The sequence below is a fragment of the Rattus rattus genome, chromosome 13, assembly GCF_011064425.1.
Source record: "Rattus rattus isolate New Zealand chromosome 13, Rrattus_CSIRO_v1, whole genome shotgun sequence".
NCBI lineage: Eukaryota > Metazoa > Chordata > Mammalia > Rodentia > Muridae > Rattus > Rattus rattus.
The window spans coordinates 14,218,096-14,241,754 of NC_046166.1; the positions used below are offsets into that span (position 1 = coordinate 14,218,096).

A 23,659-nucleotide genomic window follows, 5' to 3' on the forward strand; every position below is an offset into this window, starting at 1 on the left:
ACAGAGGCCATTGGGTGAAGCTGTGAAGGTGAAGCTTGGACTGCCTTAGAGACCTCAAAATGTTGCAGATGCAGAGCCATGGGATGCAGCTTCAACAGGGAGTGTGAACCCCTGGTTCTCAGCCAGCCCCTGAGAAAGAAGCGAGTTGCAGTCAGCAAAGCAGGATGGGTAAGAGCACTGAAAAGCGCTTTGATATCAGACATGGATGCAGAGTTTGGAGTCTGCCCTGCTGGTTTTCAGTCTTGCTCTTGTCCTGTGTTTCCTCACGATGTTCCTTTTCTTTCCTTTTGGAAAGGTAATGTACATCTGTGCCATCGTGTGCTGGTAAAGTGAGCTCTTTTTTTGTTTTTCATTTTGGTTTTATAGGGGATTACAGTGAAAGAGATTGCAGGAATCTCAGAAGAGACTTTGGACTTTTAAATAGGGCTGAGACTGTGCTAGACTATGAAGACTTTTGAAGTTGGACTGCATGCATTTTGCATTATATGACTACAAGCCTCTGCGGGCCAGAGAATGGAATGTGGTGGTATGAATGAAAATGGTCCCAAAGGTTAGGAGATGGGGCCTTGGGGTAGGTGAGGTCTTACTGGAGGAAGTGTCACTGTAGGTGAGCTATGAAGTTTCAAAAGTCCAAGCCAGACCCAGTGGCTTTCTCTACCACTCTAGCACCAAGCCTCTCTTCCCACCACGATGATAATGAGCTAACTCTCTGAAGCTAAAAGCCAGTCCCAATTAAATGCTTTCCTTTCAAAGACTTGCTGAGGTCACCATGTCTCCTCGTAGCCATAGGACAGTGACTACAACAGCAACCATGCTTGCTTGCTTGCTAGTTCTTTCCTAGAGAACGAGACCACATCACCTCATTCGTGTAAAAGGAACACCAGAGATGCTGAGGAAGGGTTTTTGCAGATAGGTGGGCACCTCAGAGAGGAAAGAGTGGCTGAAAGGTTGCCTGAGCAGGGTATCTCCTGTCTATCCTGAAGAACCAATAGAAGCAACACAGCCTCAAACGCTTGCTGAGAGCTCAAATCCTCAGCTCCTTGCTCCAAACCTCAGTTGCCAGCTATAATAAAGAAATCTGAGAAGCCATTTTCCAAGCTGAACTTAGGCATAGCTACTTTCTCTGTGCTGGAGAGGTAGAAGCAGAGGGTCGGGAGGCAAGAGCAGCTTCAGCTACAGTATGAGTTTGACATCAGCCTGGATGACACGAGACCCTTTCTCAATAAGCAAAGAAACAACAACTAAAGAGATGGGAAGATGGCTCAGAGTCAAGAGCACAAGTACAGTTCCTAACACCCAAGTTAGGTGGCTCACAATAGCTGGTAACTCCAGCTGCATGGGATCCTACCCCCATCTTTGGTCTCCAAGGGCACAAAGACCCACCACAAATATACAAATAATTAAAAATAAAATAATTATTAAAAACTAATAAAATCAAAACACAGCTATGATCCTGCAATACTGTGGAGACATAAAAAGGCAAATGTATTCCAGAAAGTTCTAAATAATATGAATGGCTTGTCCCTGCTCACTTACCCGCACGGCCCAGTGGGCCTCTGCAGATGACTGTGTGGCCATCAGTGGGCTGCTGGTATCATGCTGAGGAAAAAAAGCACATGTGACCAAAAGGATCTTATTCCAAAACGGGAAGGCCACCAAATGGGGATGACCTATGACCCCCCCAGCTCCCCTCCCAGGTGTGAGCCACAGGTATGCACACAGACCCATGACCATTCATAGCTATGCGAGGCTCTGAACAGCTAAAAGTGGACAAGTTAGCTGTACCCAGCAGAGGTCACGACAGTAACACTATCCTGATCCAGGCTACAGTGTGGGCAGGCTGAGAAAAAAATGCCACAGCATCCTGTATGACTCCATGAACAGAAACGTTCCAAAAAGACAAATCTACACAGAAAGACAATGGGTAGCTGCCAAGGACTGGGTGACGGAGAAACAAAGATTAAGGCAAGGCCCAGCGCCCTCCTTTTGGGAGGTGAGAACTGGGACTCAGGCTGATGACTGCGCAACACTGTCATATGTAAGTGCCACCCAACTGTCCACTCTATTTATTCTGTTTTGTTCTCGAGACAGGGTCTCACTCTGTGTCTCCTTGACTAAAACACAGGAAAGACAAGAGAAAACATGGAGCTGCCACTCACATGTACGTGCACATACACGATACCAGGCGTGTGAGTACTCACGAATTTTGGTGGTGGCATGGTGAGGCTCAGATTGCTCAAGGTAACTTCGTGCCCACTCTGTGCACAGGCCACCAATCTCAGTGCAACATAGAAACCCTGTAAACCCAAAAAGAAGAGGCTACAACACCACAACGCAGGCCATAAGGTTCTCAGTCCACTGTGCTGACTGCAGTGCACAGCTGGTTGCCATTAGTAAGTCCAAGCAAAGGGACCTTTCCCAGAGATAACCAGCCAGCCGGCCTCTAGATCAGGAGACGCCGGGGCAGTCGTGCACCGATGGGTCAAACACACCTATTCTACTTTGTTTTTCCGTTTTTGTGGGATTGGGAATAGGACAGAAAGCCTTAAATACCAGGCAAGAGCACTCCTCCAAAGCAGTCCACAGCTCAGGTACTGGATTTAAAGATTTTTAAAGAAACTGCATGTACTTATTAGGGGGAGGGGTTGCGTGCATCCAGTGTACCTGTAAAAGTTGGAGAGTTTGGGGGAGTCAGCTCTCCCACCATGTGGGTCTAGGGACTGAATTCAGGTTGTTGGGCGTGGCAGCAAACACTGTCACCAGAGGAAGTATCTTGCTGACCTGCTTTTTCTTTTTTAATAGTTTTGCTGTTTCTTTTAATCTATTTTTTAATGTAAGAATGTTCTGTCTGCACGCAACCTGCACATCAGAAGGCGGCATCAGATTCCATCATAGATGGCTGAGAGCCACTGTTCAGTTGCTAGGAATTGAACTCAGGAACTCGTTAACTACTGAACGATCTCTCCAGTCCCTTGTTGGGGTTCTTTGCTTGCTTGCTTGGTCTGGTTTTTTGAGACAGAGTTTCTCTGTGTAGCCGTGGCTGTTCTGGAGCTTGTTCTATAGACCAGGCTAGCCTCCAACTCACAGATCTACTTGCCTATGCCTCCCAAGTGCTGGGATTAAAGGCATTGCCGGGGTTGGAGATTTAGCTCAGAGGTAGAACGCTTGCCTAGGAAGCACAAGGCCCTGGGTTCAATCCCCAGCTCCGAAAAAAAAAAACCAAAAAAAAAAAAAAAAAGGCATTGCCACCACCACCTGACAAGTTTTGCTACTTTTAATAACGAGTGTGTGCACACCAGTGTAAATACCCTTAGAGTCTAGAAGTGTCAGGTTTCCTGGAGTCAGAATTACAGGTAATTGTGAGCAGTCTGGTGTGGGTACTGGGAACTGAATTCAGTTCTCTGTCAGAGCAGCAAGCACTCTTAACCACTGTGCCATCTCTCTAGCTTCTTCAATCCTCCTGTCTCAGTGTCCTGAGCGCCTGCATGTTCTGTGGTGACCTATCAACTTTGGACACAAACTAGAGTGAGCTAAGAAAGAGCCTTAATCAAAAAACTGCCTCCATCAAAGTGGCCTATGGGCATGCCTGTGGAACAACTACCTAATTAATGATTCTCAGAGCGCCACCCCTGGGCTGGTGGTCCTGAGTTTTATAAGAAAGCAGGCTGAGCAAGTCATAGGGAACAAGCCCGTGAGCAATGATTCTGATGGTCTGCTTCAGCTCCTACCCCTAGTTCCTCCCCTTGTTTCCCTCAATAATGGACTATAACCGGTAAATCAAATAAACCCCTTCCTCTCCAGTTGCTTTTGGTCATCTTTATTAGTGACAGAGTCTGAGACAGGGTGAGACCCTATAGTGGCAGCTTCTTTTCTGGCCCAAAAAAGTACAAACACTGAGTATTTCATGGATGGCTGACCCATCTCCACGGATGCTGCGCAGGAACACATAGTGTCAGAGGAAAGGTGAGAAGCGCAGTATGATAGTCCACAGAACCGCCAACAGGCTCTCAGGACCTTCACTAAGCAGCTGCATACCCCAATCTCAAGGGAAGGAAGTGCTGGTGGCTAGCAGGTGGCCAGGCTCAAGGACCTGGGATACAAGAACAGCCTCAGAAGACAGCAGCTGGGAGAAGAGCTGGAAAACCTACTGGCACCCAGGGCCAGGGCCACTGCTTTGTCAACTTTGTCAGCACAGCACTGCAAAGCCTGGCAAGGCTTCCAATGCTAGCACTTCAAGGACAGACACAAGTCCACTCAGAATGTTTAAGAGCAGAGCCTGGGGCTTCAGGGGAGCCTGGGAGTCAGGGTGTCCTGCATACACCTCCATGGTAGACTGCACTGGAACATGGCCACCTGGCTTCAGGTCCTGGTTTAGTTCTGTGACAACAGCAGTCTGACATGGTGTTAGAACTGTGCAAATAAGCATCCCTAGGGAGAGCTGGTTACAGACATGGGGCTAGGAGGGGTGCACAGGAACCCACCAAACTACTTTTGGCATCTTTACGTAAGCATAAAATTTCTTTGCTATAGAACAGTCTTTAGGCTGATGCCATGGCTCCATGGTTGAGAGCATATGTGACTCATGAAGAGAACCAGAGCTCATTTCCCATCAGGCAGCTTCCAAGTACCTGTCACCTTACCTCCAAGGGAATCTGCCCTCTTCTTCTGACCTCCATAGGCCACATGCATGCACACACACACATTTCTGTGTTGTGTTGTCATCCTGTGTTGTGTCCCTGTGTGTCCCCGTGTGTGTGTTGAGACAGTCTCACTGTGTAGCCCTGGCTGGCCTGGTGCTCACAGTGATCCATGCCCCCATTGACTTAGTGTTGGGATTAAAGGTGTGTCCCACCTACCAGATACGATTCACTTTAATTATCTTAATTCTTAAAATGTTTTAATTATTTACAGCTTTTGTTTTGTTTAAAGATATGTGTGTGCATGTGCGTGTGTGTATTCTGAGATATCAGAGGAGGGCACTGATCCCTTGAAACTAGAATTGTAGATGGTTAAGCTGTCAAATATGGGGACTGACTGGGGCCTGAACTCTAACGGCTGAACCCACTCTCCAGCTTGCTGGTGTACAGTTCAGTCTGCCTGGCACAGTGAGAACTACTTAGGAAGAAAGTCTCAATGAGGGGCTACTTCAAACAGGCTGGCTTATGAGTTTTCCTGGGTTACCTGAGATGGGGAGGCCTACCTGTGTATGACCACACCACCCCTGGACTGAGGGAACAGGAAAAAACAGCTGAGTACTGGCTTGTTCCATTTATTATTTGTTCCTGACTGGATGGGACCAGCTGCTTCAGGTTCCAGTTCCTACCCCCCCCAACAAACACACACACACACACACACACACACACACACACACACACACACACACACACACACACACACACACACCCCCCTACCCCCAGTAGGTTGTACTTGAACTGTGAACCACAGGCACCCTTTTCCCCAAGTTGCTTCTGTCTACCACAGAAACAGGTAAAGAAGTGGAGACAGGCACAAGACTGTCAAAGGCGTGTCAATGAGTCAGGGGCCTAAGTGTACTTAAAGACCTGCATTCCACAGGGAGAACTCTCACTGGAGCCTGGCAGCTGTGTGGATAATAGACAGTGGAAGAGATGTACAAGTAATCCAGCCTTGGGGGCTCCCAGCCCTCCCCAGCTCCATGCGTGCATATATACCTGTTTGTCCAAGAACCCTTTACCTTCGGGGTCTGCCAAGTCCCATATCTGTGGAGACACAAAAGTGTCCGCGCGTGTGAGTACTGCTCACCAATAATGCACAGAACAGGAGTCCTATCAACCACTTCTGTCGTGGGCACTGCGACCAATGTCAAGAGCCCCGCCAGGCCAGGGTTATTTGGTGGCAGGGCTCAAAGAATCCCTTGTGCCCACTTGGCCCTCCAGGTGAAGGCACCTATTTAGATCACTACACAGCAGCATGAATCTACAGCTATCAAGACACCAAGAGCACTCTGTTCTGGTTTACTGCCTATGCCTTGAAGGTGACTACCACCCGAGACTGACCAAGCTGGCTTCAAACTCAAAGACTCTATCACCCCCTGCCCCGGAGTGCTGGAATTAAAGGAGCACTCCCCATACCTGGCATCGTGGCTTTGGTTCAGTTTGCAAAAACAGGTCATACTATGCAGTCCAGGCTGATCAATCCTTCTGCCTTAACCTCCCAAGTGTGAGGATAGGCAAGGAAAGGCAGATCTAACAGCTTCATCCAGGCCTGTCTTCACACCCTCCAGTTACAGCTAAGAGGCTCCGGTATCCTGGCCTTGCCCCAGGGAAGGTCTGCATTGCTGCTTTCATTCCAGGGATACAGGAGGCTATGCTTTATTTTCCCTACCTTTCCCAGGATGATGTCTGAGAGCCCTGATTTCTTCAGAAACAGTGCAGCCTCGCTTGCCCCAACTCTCCCTGTGTAGGCAGGGTCCACCTGCAAAATGACAGCAAGAGTTAACACATCCACTTAGAAGTAGAGATACCGTCTCCATGTGTACTCAGAAAGCTGCTTCAAATGCATGATCAAGTTCAACTACAAAGATAATGTGTGGCTAGGTACAACTTAGTGGCTGAGCTGTTCTGCACGTAAGAGGCTGAGTTTTGCCCCCAGAGCCAACACATACATGCATACAGAAGTACATACATACACAAACAACATCTATAAAGGCAATAATGGGCTGGAAAATGGTCGGTTGGCAAAGGTGCCTGCCACCAAACCTGACAGCCTGAGTTTGATCCCTGGGACCCACACGGTGAAAGAAGAAAACTGACTCCTATGACTTGTCTCCTGGACTCCACAGAAAAATAAATTAAAATATAAAAAGAAAAAGACGATAGGAGTTAGACATACCTGCTTGTAGTAAGACTCGTATAATGGGTTTCCACTGGGAATCTAAACAAAACAGAAGAGTCACAAAATGCTCACAGACATGTGGCCCACCAACACAGAGGCACCTCCCATCTTGGCCTTTTTCTCTTCAGGTACTATCCAGGCTGGTCTTTTGTCATTTTGCTTCATTTTTGTTGGGACAAGGCACTGCTAGATAGCTCTGGCTGGCCTTAAAGTCCTGGAGATCCTCCAGCTTCAGGCTCTTGACATACATACAGGCAGGGACTGTCACACTCAGTTTTAAGCCAAGTGGTCTGTCTCCTGCCTTAGCCTCTTAAGTGCAGGTGATAATACATAATGTTTTGCCGTCACCAAATATGCCCCAGTTCTAGTAAGAATGTGTGCACCCCACATCCCCAGCATAGAGGGCTCACACAGACAGTGGCAGAAGCAGGGCCCTCTTTCTTTTTGCATCCTTCCAAGCTCCAGGTGCTAGGGGAGTGTTAGTATGTGACCTGGGTCACCAGCATGCACTTGGCTGTTCTCAGGCCCCCTACCTGCTGCCCAACAGCTGACAGTGCACAGACTTAGGCTGCAGGGGTCCTCCAGGACATACAGCCTTGTGCTGAAAGCACCCACTCCCACTGTCAGAAAGCCCAAGGGCACCCCACATTCAGACAGGACATGTCTGGCTCAGTCCAGGCTTCAGTCCACAGGTTCCCACTTATCCCATTACCTCCCTCCCTGGCCTCAACAGGACACCTTTATGGGGAGGAGGGAGTCATCTGGGGGAGGAAGCCACCCCCGTGGGGAAGTGCAGTGCGCAGACACTAAGCAGCAGTGGGGTCTCCAGTCCTGGGGGTAGGGGTGGCAGAAGCAGGAGTCTTGGGAGTCAGGAAAGCCAGGGGTATTTAGTGCTACCCTGTCAAAAAAATAAAATAAGGGCTTTCTCTGTTGGGACTTTTGGAAAACTGAAGTCCAAATACAGGGAAGGGGTGTACCTTCTGGTTCAGCCAGGGGCCCTATACCTTGAAGCTTCAGTCACCCTGGAAGTGAGACCCATGGGAGGGTATTCCTGCCCACTCCCCTCTGCTTGCCTAAATATCTAAATATGGGTGTCCTGTATGGCCATCCCAACCACCAGAGCTCACAGGAAAAAAATCTGTTCTTGATCAATGGCCCAGCCTTGTGCACCCATCACAAAACATAGCAGGGCTGAGTGAAGAGAGTGAGCCAAGGGTAACTTAGAGCAGGGTGCTGTCCACACTGCTGTGGGGAGATGCAGGGACCTTCCGAGCCACTGTGAGAAGTTTATATCAACACTGCCTCAAGGTCTGTGGTACATGTCTTCAAGTCCCAGCACTCGGGAGGCAGAGGCAGGAGGATCTCTGTGCGTCTGAGGCCAGGCTGGTCTACATAGTGATTTCCAGGCCACCAAGGCTAACATAATGAAACTGTCTTTAAAAACAAATGAACACTTAGTCTGGCCTGCCTATGATACTGATGGTCCCTGTTTAAAGACAAAACCTAAACCAAGCAAAAGTGCCAGATCCACAATCAGGAGAAACAAGGCTCAACATTCAGAGAGGCTGCCACAGCCTGGCCCACTCAAGCCTGTTCCAATCCTGGGACTGACTGCATCCTGAGAGGGGGAGCCTAGGGGCAGAGCAGTGCAGATGAAGTAACGCAGTAAACATCAAACATGAATCACGCTTCCTTTTATGCCATTGCTTCCTGGGGACACTGAAGCCACAGCTGCAGGTTGCCTAAGTGTTCACTGTGACACCATCCACGTCTCAGCCCACAGCCTGGGACAATCTGTGGAACAGGGTCTGAACAAAACTGCAGTCACAGCTAGCTCATCCAGGCCGTGGTCCCCAAGACAAGTTCCCAGACTAGGACAGAGCCTTCCATTTGCCCACAGCTGCCACTCAAACTACCCACACAAGTCTAGGGACCAGAGCGAGGACAAGGCTTTGAGGGCAAGAGGCTGCAGGGCATGAAGATGAGCACAGCCCACTACACGGCCAGGACATCACACTTGCCTCTTAAAACCATAGCATGCAGGTCCCTGAGGTCCCTTCACTTTCCCTCCAGCTGGGCCAGATGGCAGGAAGAGGACATGGTACAATTTTGCACACTGCTGCTGAAGTAACTTCAAAACACCACAGCTCTGGAGAAAATCAGAACGTGGCAATACCCCTGTGGAGGGGATGGTCTAGGGATCATACCCTAGCAGCTCCAACCCTGGCAGGGCCTGGCCAGGAGCAGGCTCCTCACAAGCCTCTGCATCCAGGTGGCCCCTGCCATACCTACTTCCTACGTGCTCAGCTGAAACTGAGCTTCAGATATAGTTACATCTTGGACCTCTGGGGCTGAGGAGATGCTCAGGAGGAAAACATGAGAGCCTGAGTTAAGATCTCCAAAGCATGTGTAAGGGCAGCTATAATCCCAGCTGCCCTTCTATGAGAGAGGAGGCAGCTCTTGAACCAGCCAAAGTAGCGTACACAGTGGAAAACACCCAATGCTATCTGTCCTGACAGCTCTGCCGCACTGTCCACACTGCACCCATGCACACTGGCTTTGTTGTTTGGTTTTGTTTAGATTTTTGAATCTTTGAGGAGGGCTTATTTTGTGTTTTATTGTACCCAGGATTGATCCTAGGGCCTCACACATCCTAAGCCAGCTCTACCTGAGCTTTGCCCCCAGCCCCTCACTGGAGGATTCTAAGAGCTCTAAGCCCTCAGATGGCAGGGTGAAAAGATACAAAAGAAAGAATGTAAACCACCAAGGTCTGTAAAATCTGTTCTCCTAATAAATAGCTCACAGTGAAACACAGTAGCACATACCTGTATCCCAACCATTTCCCCGGGGGAGGAGATCAGGACAAGGGCAGCCTCAGGCACCTTGGAATACCTGAGAACATCTCAGCCGCCTGTGAGAGGCCACGCTCCTCACTGCTCACTCAATGTTTCACATCCAGCACTTTCATCTGAAGACTGTTTTGAAACAAGGATTCTGGATATGTATCCACAGCCAATCTAGCACTTGAAACTTAGCTCGGGCTGATCTCAACTCTCAGCAAGCTCTGCCTCTGCTCCTAAGGCTGGGATGACTGGTAGTACACGCACGCCACCACGCCTGGCCTTGAGCTCCTCATTCAGTCACCTACAAGGCAATACATAGGGCAAACAACATGCTACCTCCTGTTTACTGGTGGGACAATGGACCTTCCCACATGCGGGCAGTGAGTGCTGGGACTACAGGAGTCCCAGGCTGGGAGGCCTTCACTCCATTCTAACTTGCTGCAAAGACAGCCCAGGTGTGCAGAGCTGGGCAGAGTTGGACAGCTACGTGGGCTTGTAACCTGAGAAAATGCACTCTTGGGGCTCCACAATAGTGTACTTTATAAAACCAAAGCAGTCAGTGGCAGAGACTGAGTACACAAAGGCACCTGAAAGCAGACGCAGCCTTTCCCCAGGGAGCACACACTGCCCTTGGTATAGGAGGGAGGCACAGTCTCAAGTCCCACAGGGAAGCCAAGACACAAGGAAGAACACGACCTGCAGAGGTGTGCGTGTCAGTCCTGTCATCCCAGATCTTTGCAGTAGGGACAAGCAGAAAGGAACAGATGGTCATGGAAGTATGACCTGCAGCTGTGCTGGGCTCTTTTAAGACCCTGCCTCAGAAACACACAAAAACAAGGTCGAGTAGTTCAGCTGGCAGAGTGCTTGCCTGGCATGCACAAAGCCTGGCCCCATCTCTACAACTACATAAATAAGGCCAGCGCTCAGGCAGGACAGAGGTGAAGGTCATCACTGGCTAGTTAGTAAGTCTGAGGCCAACCTCAGCTACGCAAGAGCCTGTTTCAAAAAGTTTTTTGTTTTTTTAAAAATGGGGGGCAATGATGGTGCACACCTTTAATCCCAACACTAGGGAGGCAGAGGCAGAGGCAGAGGCAGAGGGCAGAGAGGCACAGGCAGAGGCAGAGGGGCAGAGGGGCAGAGGGGCAGAGGGGCAGAGGGGCAGGGGCAGGGGGCAGGGGCAGGGGCAGGGGGCAGGGGCAGGGGCAGGGGCAGGGGCAGGGGGCAGGGGGGGCAGGGGCAGGGGGCAGGGGCAGGGGCAGGGGCAGAGGCAGAGGCAGAGGCAGAGGCAGAGGCAGAGGCAGAGGCAGAGGGCAGAGGCAGAGGCAGAGGCAGAGGCAGAGGCAGAGGCAGAGGCAGAGGCAGAGGCAGAGGCAGAGGCAGGTGAATCTCTATGAGTTTGAGAACAGCCTGGTCTACATGGTTGAGTTCCAGGACAGTCAGTAACACCCTATCTTGAAAAACAAAAGCAACAAAAAACCGGGCTAGCAAGATGGCTCAATAACTAAGCCATCTTGCAAGCCTGATGTCTTAGTCACTGTTCTACTGCTGTGACAAACCACCATGACCACAGCAAAAGGGCTTTTAGTTTCAGAGGCTTAGCCCATTATCATCACAGCAGGAGCATGGCAGCACACAAGCAGAGGCTGAAGCTGTAGCTGATGTGTGTGTGTGTGTGTGGGGGGGATAGAGACAAGACACACACACACACACACACACACACACACACACACACACACACACACACTGGGCTTGGCATGGACCTTTGAAACCTCAAAAATCACCCCCAGTGACACACCTCCTTTAACAAGGCCACACCTCTTTTTTATTAAAATTTATCTTCACACAAATCCAGCCCTACAAAGGATAATAGATGGAAAACTCCAACAAGGAAAATTACACCCTAGAAAAAGCAAGAAGTAATCTTCTTTAAACAAGCCCAAAGAAGATAGCCACACTAACATAATTCCATCTCTAACAACAAAAGTAACAGGAAAACAACAATCACTATTCCTTAATATCTCTTAACATCAATGCACTCAATTCCCCAATAAAAAGACATAGACTAACAAACTGGATATGTAAAGAGGACCCAGCATTTTGCTACACACAGGAAACACACCTCAGTGACAAAGACAGACACTACCTCAGAAGTAAAAAGCTGGGAAAAAAATATTTGAAGCAAATGGTCTCAAGAAACAAGCAAGAGTGGCCATTCTAATAGCGAATAAAGTCTACTTTCAACCAAAAGTTATCAAAAAAGATAAGGAAGGACACTTTATACTCGTCAAAGGAAAAAATCTACCAAGATAAACTCTCAATTCTGAACATCTATGCTCCAAATACAAGGGCACCCACATTCATAAAAGAAACTTTACTAAAGCTCAAAGCACACATTGCACCTCACACAATAATAGTGGGAGACTTCAACACCCCACTCTTATCAATGGCCAGATCATGGAAACAGAAACTAAACAGAGACACAGTGAAACTAACAGAAGTTATGAGCCAAATGGATTTAACAGATATCTATAGAACATTTTGTCCTAAAACAAAAGGATATACCTTCTTCTCAGCACCTCATGGTACCTTCTCCAAAACTGACCATATAACTGGTCACAAAACAGGCCTCAACAGATACAAGAAGATTGAAATAATCCCATGTATCCTATCAGATCATCATGGACTGATGTTGTTTTTAATAACAACAAAAACAGAAAGTCCACATACATATGGAAGTTTGAACAACACTCTACTCAATAACTTGGTTAAAGAAGAAATAAAGAAATTAAAAGACTTTTTAGGGGTTGGGGATTTAGCTCAGTGGTAGAGCGCTGGCCTAGCAAGCAAAAGGCCCTGGGTTCGGTCCCCAGCTCCGAAAAAAAGAAAAAAGAAAAAAGAAAAAAAAAAAAAGACTTTTTAGAATTTAATGAAATTCTAAAACTTATGGGACACAATGAAGGTAGTGCTAAAAAGGAAAACTCATAGCTCTGAGTGCCTCCAAAAAGAAACTGGAAAAAGCATACACTAGCAGCTTGACAGCCCATCTGAAAGCTTTGGAAAAATACACCCAAGAGGAATAGATGGCAGGAAATAATCAGACTCCGGGTTGAAATCAACCAAGTAGAAACAAAAAGAACTATAGAAAGAATCAACAAAACTAGGAACTGTCTCCTTGAAAAAAAAAAAAAAAAATCAACGTGATAGATAAACCCTTAGCCAGACTAATCAGAGGGCACAGAGACAGTATCTAAAATAACAAAATCAGAAATGAAAAGGGATACATAATAACAGAAACTGAGGAGATTTAAAATGCTATCAGATCCTACTACAAAAGCCTATACTTAACAAAACTAGAAAATCTGGATGAAATGGACAATTTTCTAGATAGATGCCAGGTACCAAAGTTAAATCAGGATCAGATAAACCATCTAAAGAGTTCCATAACCATAAAGAAATAGAAGCAGTCACTAAAAGTCTCCCAACCAAAAAAAGCCCAGGACCAGATGGGTTTAGTGCAAAATTCAATCAGACCTTCAAAGAAGATCTAATACCCACACTCTTGAAACTATTCCACAAAGTAGAAACAGAGGGAACACTATTCCTTCTATGAAGCCACAGTTATGCTTATACCTAAACCACAGAAAGACCCAACAAAGAAAAAGAACTTCAGACCAATTTCCCTTTATATTGATGCAAAAATACTCAATAAAATTCTCACAAACCGAACCGAAGAACACATCAAAACGATCATTCACCATGATCAAGTAGGCTGCATCCCAGGGATGCAGGGATGGCTCACTTGGCCCAGACTCCCAGCTCCTATCCCAAGTTTCCAAAACTCTGAGACCCCCAGAGAACCAACCCCAAGAGGCAAATGCCTGCCAGACCCCACCAGAGCACAGTTGCATCTGGGATCCCCAATAGATGGGGGAGGCCAAGGGGGATAATCCCGCCCAGTGGGGGTAATAATGCTGTTAAATCCTACAGTAACATACCAGCCTGAAAATTGGCTTCTCTTAATCCAAAGGGAGTGTGCGTTACAATTTTACATTTCCCAGCAAAGAAAACCATCCTCAGCCTTTGCCTAGCATGTGCGAGTTGATGGCTTCCATTCCCAGGACCAAAAAAATAAGGGCTAGGAGGCTGGAGGAACAGCAGGTTGGCTCCCTGTGATGAGGACCTCTCCATCTTCCAATGGACATCTGTGCCAAAGAGGTAAAGCAGAGGTGAGAAGTGGCCTGTGGCTGCCCAGGAGCTTAAGGGCTGGTCTCAGCCTCTGGTATGTACCACGGCCAATGGCTGCTTCTTTCATTCACTTGTTTACTGGAGGACATGCATGGGCACAGTGCCTATGGAAGTCAGAGGACAATTTGTAAGAATTGAATCTCTCCTATATGTGGCTTCCAGAACTGGATTCAAATCATCAGACTTGGTGGAAAGTGCCTCTATGCATTGAGCCACCTCACAGGCCCACAGCTACTGCTTCCTCCAGACTGAACATCTGACACCGAACACCCACATCCAGTGTGCTCCTTGGCGGTGCACACCACCCAGCCCCACCCAGGGTTTCATGATTCCTCTGACAGCTCCATGAACATGCAGCCACGCCCTGGGATACAGAATGAATAATAAGGCATGGGCGGGAGAGGTAATACAACAAGGATCAATCTACTAAGGAACTCCAAAGCCAGGAACAGAGCTACTCAGGAGGCTGAAGCATGGAGGTGAAAACTTTGAGGACAGCCTGAGCCACACTGGGAGAGCCTGCCTCAAAATAAATGTATTTCTTTTTTTTTAATTTATTTCTTTTTATTTTATGTGCATCGGTGTTTTGCCTGCATGTATGTCTATGTGAGGGTGTCAGATCTTGGAGTTACAGACAGTTGTAAGTTGCCACATAGATGCTGGGGTTAGGGGTAGGTCCTCTGGAAGAGGAGCCAGTGCTCTTAACTGCTAAGCCATCTCTCTACTCCCCAGAATAAATTTCTTAAGGCCAGAGCCATAGCTCAGTTGGTAGAAAACAGTCTCGGTGGTGCGTGCCTGTCATTCCCACTCTGGGACAGAGGGGCGGGGAGATCATACTGCAAAGGTCATCATTTTCTGCTCAGGGAGTTTCAGCCTGGGCTCTATGACAGCCTGTCTCAAATATGTTTTGTTTTAAATGAGACACAGAGAGAGTTTGCAATATAGAAATCACAAACAGACATGTAGCAAGGCACAAAGAGTCCATCCCACCAGCTGTTTATGAGAAAAGGCTCCCCTGAGACAGCCCAGCTGAGGCAGGCAGAGCAGCTGAACAGTGAGAAGGAGATAGATATTCCAGTCAGGACAGTGCAGGTGCAAAGGCCGCGGGACAGCCCACAGAGCAGTAGTGCTAGGAAACCTGGTGTGCCACTTGCAGATGGGGCAGCCATTCTCAGGCAGGGTTTCTGGTGTCTCTCACTGCTTTCAGTCAGTAAGAGGCAACCCCGGGCTGGAATCAGAGAGTGAAAGCTTTCCCATGGAGCAGGCAGCAGGGGCTGAGGCCCAACTGTTGTGCCACTGGAACCTTGCTGGGATCATTGGGGTGGAGAGCAAAGGAAAGCATTAGTCTGGGACACATAAGGGGGCTCTGGTTCAGAGCCCAACACTCCTACAGCAAACCAAGCAGAGTTGCTTCAAAGCCCACATCAGCTACTGTGGCTAATGACTTAAACTCCACAGGGAGTGGAACCCATCCTGCCATGGACCATTGGAGCCACTACCTTGTCCAGTGGCAAGCTGTGGCCCTACCTGAGGACAGTGACTAGGTGTCACTCCCCCTGCAACCACTGAGGCCTCAGGCCAGCCTCTGGACAAGCAGCCACCCATCAGCTTTGCCCAGGATTCATGTGCAGTCCAGGCACACACCAGTGTGCTGTTTACCAAACACCTTCCTCCTGCCATCCCTAAGTCACTCACAGTGACAAAGAGGGGCGGAAGTCAGGTGTGGTCAGCGCTTGGTAGCTGAGGATGGAGGACGGCAAGTTCAGGAGCAGACTGGGTAAAATACTGGTCTTAACCCTCTCCCCCAAAATGCACACAATACACAGAACATAAAGACAGGCAGACAGATGCTCAGCAGGCAGAGCCCAGCCTGCAGACCCACACTGCAGATTCACAAGGGAGGAAGAAGTGACTCCTACAAGTTGTCCTCTGACCACACACAGTAGTGGCATGTTCACACCCACACAAATACACAAATATAAAAATGTTCTTTAAAAGTATAAAGCAACAAGCAGGTGCTCTGAGAGACAGTCACTGCAGGCAGGCAGTGACATCAATGCCATACTGGTACCTGAAAACAATCCTTCCAGGACAGGAAACTGCAGCACAATAGAAAGAGCTGGGTCAGAGAGCCAGGCCAGGTGAGGCTGCCAGGCACAAGCCAGCCAGAGACCAGACGGTTCTGACCTCAGCTTACCCCTCTACATGGTTAGCAACCACAACAATGACCAGGGTGTCCAAGATGATTAACCCAAGATACAGCCAGCCCACAAGTACCCTGTGCTTACTCTCTCATGCTCTCTCTCTTTTCTGTCTGTCTCTGTTTACTGTTTTTGTTTAGTCAGGTTTAACTATGTTGCCCTGCCTCACCTGGAACCATGTAACCCAGGCTGGTCCCCAACTCACAGAAAATTCTCTCTCTGCCTCCCTAATGCTGGATGACAGGCTCCCATCTAGACCCACTGCATAGAACAGCTTTCTATAGGGACACTGGCTGCTCCAGTGAAGTCAAGTGAGGAGGCCAAAGTGGAGCTCAGCCTCCAGAGCCACCTCCTGTAAAGGCAGGTGCTAGGCTCCTCAGAGCAGCTGACCCAGACTCAAAGACAGGCATGGGAACTGGGGCTGAGGGAGAAAGCATGTGATCTTGCTTTGCAAGGCCTCGGGAGTCAGCAAAAAGCAGACACTGCAGGTCAACAAAGCAGCCAGGGACTCTGGAGCTCCAGCAGAGGCCAAATCTGTCCCTACCCTGCTCTCTGTCCATCAAGGCAATGTCACAGTCACTAGCCTTCCAAAAAGAGCCTTGGAAACAGCACAGGCACAAGGGGGACAAATGAATGCCCCCAGGCCCTCAACAAGCATTCCAGACACACTAGCCTGGCCAGATCTCTAGGGAGTGCATTCAGAAAGAAGGCTGTGCGGAAGAATGAGGTTGGAGGGGGCTCCACAGAGGCAATCAATGGTTTAAGTCTAATGTGACACCCATGGCTATGGGACTTTCACAAGTCCCTGACTACTATGGGTCTCAGCTTCTTCTCATCCAATAAACAGATACTTTTTACAGGGCTGGGAGGTATACCTTGCCAGTAAAGCACCACCTGGCACATGCCAAGGGTCTAGACTTCATCCACAGCACCGGAAACAATCATGACCACAACCATGGCATGTGGCTCATGAAAGCGTCATCAAATCCCCTGGACATAAGACATGATACCAGGAGGAAACTAGATAGCCTAGGGCACCCTTACTATGAACAAAGAACCCACAGATGCAAAGGGCAGAATGAAATCTCAGGTCCAGGGAGGTGAAAGGGAAGTCATCAGACTACCATTGCCCCACGGCACCAAGATCAACAGAGCCTGCTGGTGAGTGAAAGCCAGGGGTCAGGACATGAGACCAGAAAAGTAAGGCCAGTCAGGAAGGTCAGGTGGGGCCAGAAAGGAGCAGAATAGACTGTGGGGTGCTAGCTCACAAGCCCAGACTTACTTTTGAGAGGTCAGGCACTTTATCATAGACCTATACACCTAACCCCCTGTAAAGGAGAATGCAAGCCATGGAAGGTTCTTGAGCCAGGGAGTAGTAGTTAGAAGATCCCATGGTGGTAGGAGGAGGAAAAGGAGGAATCAAGACTGATGGATAGTGCAACAGGCCTAGACCCCAGTGCCCTACAGAACTGCCTAGTTGAGGAAGTGGTCGATTCCAGAGTCCAGCAGGCCCCAGAGGGGGAGACAGTGCCAGAGTCTGAAAGAGGCAGGTTTAGAGTACTGATCATGAGGCTGGGACCAGAGAGCAGAGAGAAAGGAGGGGGACAGAGAGATGGGAGAAGCCGAAAAACCCTGAGAGAGAATGAAGCAATCTGGTATGAGAGGTAGGTCAAGATGGGATTGGGGAGAAGAGAGCAGACAGGGCGATAGGAAACATCCCATGGGGCTGCAGAGAAAAAGGAATAGGGACTCTCCCTGGTCCTGTGGCTGGAGGCTCCACACCACAGCCTTCTGTTCAGAATACCTCAATCAAATGGTTTTCCAGAATTCTCCATGCCCTGTTTCCCTTGTGATCCTATATGAGCTGTTAGGCTTGCTCTAAGGGCCTGAGTAACAGTAACATCTGTATCTGAGCTGCAAGTACAAGCACAGAGGGCTGGGCAAATGGCTCGGCCGTTCAGAGTGCTCACTGCTCTTGCAGAGGCTCTAGGTTCAGTTCCCAGCACCCACATCGAGGTCCAGTTCTAGTGGATCTGACATTCTCTCGCCTCCTTGGGCACCTGCACACACTTGGTACAAATAACTCAGGCAGATACACACACACACACACACACACACACACACACACACACACACACACACACAAATATATAACTAAATCTTAAGAAAAGGGGGCAGGAATAGAAGCAGAGCATGCAGCTCCCATCTGTAGCCCCAGCATTTAGGTTGGTGAGGCAGGAGAACTGCCATGAGTTCAAGGTCAGCTTGGGCAAGTTATTACCAATGAGATGATTCAGCAAGGACACTTGTCACCAAGCCTGACAACCTTACTTTGATGCCCAGGACCCACTTGGTAAAAGTAGAGAACCAACTTTCAGGTTGTACTCTGACCTGCACGCATGCACGCACGCGCGCGTACAAAGATTGCTCAGTAAGTAGTGCCCAGCATGTGTGAAACCCAGAACCCAACCCTCGACACATTGCCCCTGTAAAAGGAGGTGTGGGGGTCCTGGGCCAGGAGTTCTGCTAACCAGGAGGTAGGGAACAACCAGACACTGTCTGTGATCACAGTCCTCTAGAGGCTAAGGCAGGAGAATCAGCAGAAGTTTGGGGCCAGCCTGAGCTACACACAAAGATTTAGAACTCACACACAGAGAATACCAATGCAGAATTGTCCTCTGACCACCACATGCACCATGGTACACAAACCCCCACACACAGGAATAAATAAACACAAAAAAGCGGAAGAATCAACCACAAAAACACGAGGGTGGAGGGAAAGCAGTTCGGAAGGCACCTAAACCTGTGAGCCACCACAGGTCATGTCTCCTCAACCGCTGGTTCAGCTCCTGTTGCCATCCACAGCTCCATCCCACACAGGGAAGACACACAGGGAGGCCATGTGGGAGCTGCTGCAGGTGCAGTCACAGTCCACACCCACTTAGGTGACACTTTCTGAGTGTCTTTCCACTGGCAACAGGTCTGACAGACAGCAGACAGACATGCAAGCATGTCCTGTGGACCATGAGAGAGCTGTAGGGCTATATGAGGCACACATGGCTGTGTGCCACAACTAGGAAAGACCTCTGGGAAGGGTGATATCTGAGCTGCTTGTTGAAGGAAGAGAAGGAACCAGGAGCTGAACCAGAGGAGAAGAAAAGGCTGGAGTGCTTCAGAAAGAAGAACAGCCCTCAGGGACACGATAGATGACACAGCTAGGTATGGTAAGGAACAGAAAACTGACCATATCGTGGTACCAAGGAGAGCATGTGGTAGACAAGTCAGAAACTGGGAAGAGAATCAGGATTCTGTTCCGAAAGGTTCTAACAAGGTAAATCTCATGAAACTGACTTGTGCTTTTACATCTGTCACCTCAGTATGACAAAACACCATCCTATGTAACTATTTTACCAATAGCCCAGGCTAGCCTAGAACTTTCTGTTACTGGAGTGCTAGCTGAGGGTCAACATTATGCTTGGCCAAGAACTGCTTCCTTGATATTGTGGTGTTTGAGAAAAAATTGACAGCAAGTAACCAACTCTTATGCACTCAATAACCATCAGCTACTACCATGGCCCAAATTTTTAAAAACCCAAATTATGGCTAGTGTCAAAATTAGGGCCTTGCGCTTGCTAGGCAAGTGCACTACCACTGAGCTAAATCCCCAACCCCGAGCATGTGTTCCTTAAATGGGCTTGAGACATCACTTCCTTCCCCTGAGCCTACACAGAAGTAGTACCTGCCTATTAACAATGACATCTTATGTCCAGGCATGGCCACATGCATCTGAAGTTCTACTTGGAAGCCTGGAGCAGGAGGATGCAGAGAGGCCAGGAATTGGAAGCCAGCCTGAGTTACCCTGCAAGGCTCCACCTCAATACGAACCTCCTATCTGCCTGGTCCTTAATCATTTACAGAGGACAATCACAGGTGCTGTAATTGTTAATAACCACTGGTCTCCACATGTTAATATAGTGACAAGGCTGCTGTGTGGCTGGTTCTTCCAGGACTTAATCACCCTGAATTTCCCTCTCTCCTTCAGACTGTGACCTGCGTACATCAGTCTGCCAAGCAGTTCTTAACAGTTTTGACATTCATACTTGCTGTGGTCTTAGTCCCGAACACCCAAATTTATTGATGTTAACAAAAGAGCTTCCAATGTGTTAGGCAAAATGTGCTTTCCACAGTGTTCCTGCTAATGCATTTTATAGCTCTATGTTTCCAAATGAGGTAATTGGTGTGCTGAAGCTAAGAAGCTTGCTTCAAGGACACTCTCTGTTAGAGTTGGGGCGAAATCTGATTATAAAATGCTTCCTCACTGGTAACCATGATCCTGTGAAAGACGATTCTAGTAAAGTGCTTATCATATGCTGTGGGGACCAAACGGGTAATTTGGCAAATTAGCAGGACAGGAGTACTTTCTAATTCTTATGGGTGTCACCTCAGGAGACCAGAGAGAGACTCTGTCAGTAGGAGACTGCTGAGCTAGCTCCCAAGCACCTGACCTCAAGCACGTTAGAGAGGGGCTGAAGAATGAATGAATGTTTCTGCTAGAAGCACAATGGCCTTCTCACGGCTTTTCTGTACGTCCCTGGGGCTTAGGAAAAGCATCCAGGGACTTTGAGGACGCAGACCGATGCCCACCGTTGGGGGCGTAGTATTCGCCCTTTTCGCCTGGCGCAGAGCAGCGGAAGCAGCGCCCCGGGTAAGAAGAGCTGGGCGGCCCGAGGCGCTGCGGGCGTGCCCCGGATCCTCTAGCGACTCCACTCTGAGACACCACCCGCCCCGACGCCCGACTCTGCGGGAGACAAAGACTGGAGGCTGGGCCCACCGCCCTCGCCCGCCTCCGCGGGGACGAAGCGCGACGCGACTCGCAGGACACCCCCCTATCCTGGCCAGGCTCCAAGCAGAGCAGACACGCGGAGCGGCCGCGCCCCATGACCTCTTCCCAGCCGCTCGGAGGGTCGCCAGGCTCAAGACTACGTGGGCCGTGCCGGCCCGTCACCTTCAGAGTCGCCCGGCCCCCGCCACTCCGCCTTCCGAGCCTTTCAGCACGCGCCTCCGCGGTCCCCTGGAGCCGCGGTTCCGCGACGTCTTATCCTTCTCGTGGCAACCACGGTCCGCACCACCCTGCGGCAGGCCCCAGCACCATACCTGCTGCGAGAGGGGTAGGAGTGGAGCCGCCATCTTCGTGCGGACTCGGCCTCCCGAGCGCCAAAGGAACGGAGGCGGGGCCGTGCCTGCGCACTAGTACGGAGGAGGGATGCGATGCGCGCGCAGCAGTCAGCGCAATGACAGGCCACAGGAACAGAGTACACGTGCGCAGATGGGAATCCAGGGCCTCCCCTGAGAGTTTTGCAGTAAGAAGGCGGAGCCTCGATCACGGTCTGCCCCCCGGAGAGGGCGGGGCGATTCTGGCTGGAGGCGGAGCCTTTATGGGGAAGGCGCTGGCTCATAGCCTAACCCGAGCGGGCTAGACCGGGTGACATCGAGGGCGGGGCCCAAAGCACAAAGTGTGTCTGGAAGAGACGCAGCCTCGACCTCAGTTGTCCGGAGTAGATTTGTTGTGGGGACCGGGGATTTGGACGCGAGCCTCGTGGATGTAGTGAGTCCAGAGTGGGCGAGCTAGTCGGTCTGGGAGCGGGGCCTCGTATGCATCTCCTGATTGGAGTGGACAAAATGAGCCCCCAGCTTCAGAGGCTCCTATAAGGCAGGGACCCCAAGGAACAGTAGGCCTCCCTTCTGGGCCGCTGGGCTCCAGCTCCCTGCATCTCCCAGTCTGGGTCTGTGAATCGAAGCTTGGCCAAACCTAGGCACTGTCTTAACCCCTCTACTCTAGCAGCCCCTACTAATGCCTAGGGTTTGCTGAACTTTTCTCGGGAAGATGGGTACAGTCTACAGGCACACAACAAAGTACTATGCCATGTGCAGCGTTAGTACCACCCCGTATGCTTGTTAAACAAATTTGTGTTCTGATTGCTTGCAGATGTGGGTGTAGCCTGACATTTGGTGGTTTTTTGTTTTTTAATGTGTTTTTTAATGTCTGCTATGCTCATGCCAATGCCTGCAGAAGAGAGAAGAGGTTGTTAGATGCCATTGAGCTGAAGTTAAGAGCACTTAATGAGCCCCTGATGTAAGTGGGAACCGAACTAGTGTCCTCTGGAAAAGCAACAAGAACCCCTTAACCAACTAACCATATCTTCAGCTACCCTACTATTTCTGTCTTTTTTTTTTAAAGCTACATTTCAACTTACATCTTAAAAGATTTGTGTGTTGCCTAAATGGATAGGTGTGTACCACCTTTGTGCCTAGTCCCCACAGAAGTCAGAAGAAGGCATAGGGTTTCCTGGAACTGGAGTTCCCCATAGTTATAAAGCACCACATGGATGCTGGAAAACAAACCTGGGTCCTCTGAAAGAGCAACACGTTTTTTTGTTTTTGTTTTTGTTTTTTTTAAGATTTATTTATTTCACATATATGAGTACACTGTAGCTGTCTTCAGACACACCAGAAGAGGGCATCAGATCCCATTACAGATGGTTGTGAGCCACCATGTGGTTGCTGGGAATTGAACTCAGGACCTCTGGAAGAGCAGTCAGTGCCCTTAACCACTGAACCATCTCTCTGGCACCTACGTATTTTTACTAACCTGTTATTTAGTGTGTGGGTATGTGTATAAATGCATGGGTACAAACAGAGGACAACTTCTCTGGAAGTTCGATGGCCTGCTGCTTACACACACACACACACACACACACACACACACACACACACACACACACACAAGTCCCAGAGATAAGACTCAGGTTGTTAGTTAGCCTTGGTGGCAAGCATCTTTACCCACTGAGCCATCCTGCTGCCCCTTAAGACATCCTCATTCAAACCTCACTACACAGGTGCTGGGGAACACGGTGTACATACACCACCATACTGAGTCCCACTTGCTTTGATTTCTTGAGATGGTTGTGACTGATCCTGACTGCCAGCTGCACAGGATCTAGAGTCATGTAGGAGACGAAGCTCTGGCTTACAACTGTGAATTTCTAGACCAAGCTGAGGAGGAAAGGCCCACCCCCAGCATTCCGTGTGCTAGAGGCCAGGACAATGGATGCTGTGTGACCAGCTGCCTCACCACATGCATAGGCAAATCTTTGTCTTAAAAGCTCTGTGTGTGTGTGTGTGTGTGTGTGTGTGTGTGCGTGTGTGTGTACTTAAGTGCAGACGCCTGCAGAAGCCAGAAGAGGGCATCAGATATCAGATCCTGGGGGTGGCCAGAGGTTGTCCAGTGCCTGATGTGGGTGCTGAATTGAACTGAGATCCTCTGAGAGAGCAGCAAATGCTCTTACTCTCTAGCCCTTAAAATTTTAAAAACTTTCCCAGCTAGGTGTGGTAACACATGCCTTCAGTCTCAGCACTCTGGATGCACAGTCAGATCTCCGTGTGTTCGTAGGCAACCTGGTCTACATAAGGAGCTACAAGCTAGCCAGAACTACATGA

General features: G+C 49.2%; 1 protein-coding gene across 11 annotated transcripts in view; it reads right to left on the reverse strand.

The window, feature by feature from the left end:
• The window catches only part of Eps15l1 (epidermal growth factor receptor pathway substrate 15 like 1), a 74,295-nt gene extending 52,881 nt beyond the window's left edge, over positions 1–21,414 (reverse strand). For 7 of the 11 annotated variants that reach the window (XR_004389788.1, XM_032919414.1, XM_032919408.1 and 4 more), the window contains exons 1-6: positions 21,317–21,413; positions 6,871–6,912; positions 6,364–6,453; positions 5,691–5,738; positions 2,202–2,297; positions 1,537–1,599 (exon numbers count right to left, since the gene is read on the reverse strand). Coding sequence is in view for 10 of the 11 variants with exons in the window: in XM_032919414.1 (XP_032775305.1) it covers positions 1,537–1,599; positions 2,202–2,297; positions 5,691–5,738; positions 6,364–6,453; positions 6,871–6,912; positions 21,317–21,349 (372 nt within the window). In the remaining variant the exon portion in view is untranslated. Of the gene's footprint in view, positions 1–1,536; positions 1,600–2,201; positions 2,298–5,690; positions 5,739–6,363; positions 6,454–6,870; positions 6,913–21,316 lie in introns of all 11 variants that reach the window. The other 4 variants (XM_032919407.1, XM_032919410.1, XM_032919412.1 and 1 more) reach the window with 1 other exon arrangement.
• Positions 21,415–23,659: the final 2,245 nt, after the last annotated feature.